General features: G+C 61.3%; 1 protein-coding gene across 1 annotated transcript; it reads right to left on the reverse strand.

The window, feature by feature from the left end:
* Positions 1-1,027: 1,027 nt before the first annotated feature.
* Positions 1,028-3,737, reverse strand: TNFSF9 (TNF superfamily member 9). The gene is made up of 3 exons (XM_016145726.2): positions 3,480-3,737; positions 2,866-2,902; positions 1,028-2,133 (listed from the first exon to the last, which is right to left on the reverse strand). The coding sequence occupies exons 1-3, from the start codon at positions 3,735-3,737 to the stop codon at positions 1,682-1,684; spliced, it is 747 nt and encodes a 248-aa protein (XP_016001212.2). The 3' UTR covers positions 1,028-1,681.
* Positions 3,738-3,944: the final 207 nt, after the last annotated feature.

The raw sequence follows: 3,944 nt of genomic DNA on the forward strand, positions 1-3,944 counted from the left end.
CGCCTCATCCACTTCTCCGAGTTGCCTGCCCTCCTCCCCAGCCCTTTCCACGTTCTCTTCCTCCGTCCCTGCCTGCGGCTCTCCAGGCCTCTGAATCACATCCCATCTGGACCACACAATGGGTTGCCTAACAGGAATCGCCTGAGATTTCCTCCAGGCGCATTACTCAGCAGCAGCGGGAGGCCGGGCGAGGGCTCTCCTTCATTAGCATGTGCTCCTTCGCATCTTTCTTTTCATTTTCCTGGTTGGCATTTCTCATGTCGAGATTTTTTTTTTTTTTTTTTTTTTTTACCGCTGGTTCCTCTTTGGACGGCGTCGCCCCTGGGCCCTCTGCTCGCTGTCTCCCCCGCCCCCCGCCCCCCATTCTCGCCGCGAGCGCGCCGCGGACACACTTGGACCGGGACACCTGCTGCCCGCCGCCTCTTGGGGGCGCCCCTGTCCCGCCACGAGCAGATACTGGCAGTGGGGGCCGGGGCTCAACTTTCTCCACTCTGGTACTCACGGCCAACCAACGGGTACAGGGCGAGTGAACATAGGCTGATATTTTCCTTTAAAGACTAAGACAAAAAGATGTCCGCACTTCATCTGCTTGTCTGCGGTGCGAAGGGCTCCTTCGCTAAATCAGATAATGGTTTGAAAACACCAGACGAAGATTCTCTTGCTAACGGGCGCAGAGGAGAGGCGCTTTTAAGTCTAATCTATATGTTTAACATCCTTTGCTCCATCACCTTAAGTCTAGACAATCAACAGACCATCAATCGAGTCCTGACTTTGCAGCGTTTGGTGATTCCTGTGGCTGATCTTAAGCCACTGGTGTGACATCGCTGAACACAGAATTGGCAGGCGACGTCCTGCAGAACTGCGCTATAAAGTATTTCCACCACGCATTTACAGTTGAGGAAAAGAACCTCGAGATCATAGATGATAGTAAAATGGAAATGATAAAATCCTGAAGCACAGGGTAGCTATGAGCCTCCAACAACTCACACTGTCTGGCGCACGGTAAATGCTCAACACATAGCAGTCGTTAAGTTTATAAACATTTTATTATTTAGTGCCACGTACACTCCCCCACGGCCCGGTCATGCCGGGTCACACATAATCGTAGTCACAGTGTCAAGCCAGCCTATTAGACATCGGCTTGGCTAAAGCTGGGGTCTTGGTCTGCCTTGTTCATGGCTGTGTGTCCCCAACACCTAAAACAGTGCCCAACACATAGGAGATGCTCAATCGAGCTTGTGCAAATGATGGAAGCTCACACGACACACAGAGTTCCGCAGACCCCCAAAAGCTAGCCCCCACAAATCCTGTAGGGAGGCTGGGGTGAGTCTTTATTTCTCTCATACTAACATAAATAAGGATTCGGGGGAGGTCGGTTCTGCTTGCTGATGTCTTTAGCCTTGCATTTGCACCGTACCTGGCATGTAGTAGATCCTCAATAAATATAAGTTAAACCGATTAATAAAAAGTCCACTGCCTGAGCTCAGGCCCAAAATAAATACCAAGGGTTCGACTTGGGGCAGGAGTAGGAGTAGGACCTGGAGCATCCTCGAGGTGGGGGTGAGCAGCCAGGAACCTGCCCAGTCTGGTGAGGTAGAAGAGCTGAGGCCCATCATCAGAGGCCCCAAGGAAGTAAGGCAGAACTCAGTCTCTCCGTAGGGAGTGGTACCCAGGACCCACCTCATGAGCACCGTGGGTAGAGAAGTGGGGACCTTGGCCGCTGGGTAAGGCACAGGACCGTGGCACCTTGTGCAAGCTGCCAGGCAAATTGGGCACCGGTGGTGGCATTCAGGTGGACACTCAGGCGCTGGCCAGCACCCAGGTGCAGCTGACCACCCCAGGAACCAGTCACAGAATTGCAGGCTTCGGAGGACAGAGGCGGCAGGTCCAAGGTCAGGGCCAGAGCTGCGGTCCCCTCACGCGGTGGCTGCAGGTGGAGGGCAGTGGAGACCCAGTCGGACCCAGCTCTGTTCACCACGCGATGCAGTTCCACGGAGAACAGGACGTAGTAGGTGCCGGCCTTGGCCACTACCAGCTCCTGAGTCTGCTCGTCGTAGCTCAGGCCCGGGGCCAGGTACACGCCCTTGAGGCCCGCCTCGCTGTACCAGTGCAGGCGCCCTTCCGAGAGCTGAGCTGCAGCGGGAAGAAGGGAGGGCACCGTGAGCGAGGCCGCCGTGCGCAGGGGCGCAGCCCCGGGGGTGTGGGGGTCGGGGCTCTGAGAGACGGATAAGGGGTCTCTGAGGAGGGGGAAGATGTTCCCAGAGGGTGGCGGGGCTGGGGGATGGAAGGGAGGAAGGGGTTTGGCGGGAGGGGGTGGGGGGTGGGGCACTCAGAGAGTGGGGTGCAGGAAGATGAGGAAAACAACGCAAACGGGGGTGAGGGAGAGGGACAGGGGACTCGGGAATGGAAGGGAGGGTTCGGAGAGGGATGCGAAGGGATTGGCGGGGTGTGGGGGGTGCGGGAGGATGGAGGACGCACTCAGAGGGAGGGGGTGCGGGAGAGAGACCGGGCGCTGTTCTCGGGAAAGGGGGCGAGAAGGGGTGCGGAGGAGCGTCTGGAAGTGGGACGGGAGGAGGGTCTCGGGAAGGAGGGAGGAAAAGCCAGAGGGAAAGAGGATCCAGACCTCGCGGAGGCCGGCGGGAGAGGGCGGGTCTCAGATGCGCGTGCGGCGGGGCGGGGGGCGGGAGGGGGCGTGGAGGGTCGGTTGAGGAGGAGACGAAACCCAGGAGTCAGAAAGAGGGGCAGATGAGGTTCGAAGAGGCGAGGGGACCGTCCTCAGAGAGCAGAGGGGGAAAGGGTTAGACCGAGTGAGAAGGACGCCTCCGGCCCCTCCCCAGCGGCAGAGGCCAGGCGCAGGACACTCACCATCTCGCGCCACCAGCTGCGCGAACGCGCCGTCGCCCTGCGGAGGGAAGGCAGACAGTGGATGGAGGGTCCCCGCCCCCTCCCGCAGCCCTGTGAAAAGTGGGGGCCCCAGCTCCCGTGCAGGCCTTGAGCTAGCGCTCCCCTTTCCCTCTGCTCCAAAGAACACACCGAAACACGCGCACCCGAAGCTGGGGGCTCAACCCGCACCGACCCGTGGGGTCTGCAAGGATTCAGAACGGAAAAGGCTCCACGGCTCCTTGAAACAGGGTGGTCTCGGGAGGGAAAGGTGGAACCCCCAGGAGTCTGGGGGAGAGCCGAGGTTCTCCGGGAGGTAAGAAAGTGGGGGTCCCCCAATGGTTCGAAATTAAGAAGTGCCCCTCCGGATCCGCGATGGAGAAAAGGCCTCGCTCTGGGGAGCAGGATGCAAACGGGGTACGAGATGAGAAGGGGTGCCCCTCGAAGTCCTGGATAAAGAAGGAGTGCCCTCAGGGGTCCGGGAGGGATAGACCGTCCTCCCGGGGTGCAGAAGGGGTCGGTCCTGAGTGCGGGACGGAGAAGGGGTCCCAGAGGCGGGCGAGCGTCTCCCCCGGGGCCCGAGTCGGGGAGCATCTCACCTGCAGGGGGTCGGGGAGGCGGTCGTTGGGCAGGAGCTCAGGGTCGTCGGGGAGTCTCGAACTGGGCGCGGGGCTGGCGCCGGGCGAGGCGCGGCCGGCGGGCACCCAGCACGAGCGAACGGCGAAGGCGGCGCAGGCGGCCGCGAGCAGCAGCAGCGCGGCGCTCAGCGCCCAGGTCTGCAGGCGGCAGGTGCGGCCGGCGCGCGGCGGCAGCCGCGCGGCCTCGGGGTCCAGGACGGCGTCCGAGCCGGAGGGCATGGCGGGCGACGAGTGGTTGCGGGAGCCTCCGGGCTCCGCGCTTTATACCCAGGGCGGAAGCCTCGCTTTCCGGGGCGGAGCCGGCGGGGACCCCGGCGTCCTGCCCCGCCCCCGCCGGCAGAACTTTTCCTAACTTTCTCTTCTCTGGATCTCCGTCTGTCATCGGGCCTCTCCCCGCCCTCCGGTCTCTGCCCCGCCGTTTCTCCT

Source organism: Rousettus aegyptiacus, unplaced genomic scaffold (genome assembly GCF_014176215.1).
Source record: "Rousettus aegyptiacus isolate mRouAeg1 unplaced genomic scaffold, mRouAeg1.p scaffold_m13_p_16, whole genome shotgun sequence".
Classification (NCBI taxonomy): Eukaryota; Metazoa; Chordata; class Mammalia; order Chiroptera; family Pteropodidae; genus Rousettus; species Rousettus aegyptiacus.

What these genes read in the sequence shown, in the direction of transcription:
- TNFSF9 (XM_016145726.2), bottom strand. Translation starts at nt 3,737, where the DNA reads ATGCCCTCCGGCTCGGACGCCGTCCTGGACCCCGAGGCCGCGCGGCTG. An exon ending in GCCTCCCCGACCCCCTGCAG is followed by an intron (nt 2,903 to 3,479) that starts GTGAGATGCTCC and finishes TTCCCTCCGCAG; the next exon opens with GGCGACGGCGCGTTCGCGCA. An exon ending in GCAGCTGGTGGCGCGAGATG is followed by an intron (nt 2,134 to 2,865) that starts GTGAGTGTCCTG and finishes TTCCCGCTGCAG; the next exon opens with CTCAGCTCTCGGAAGGGCGC.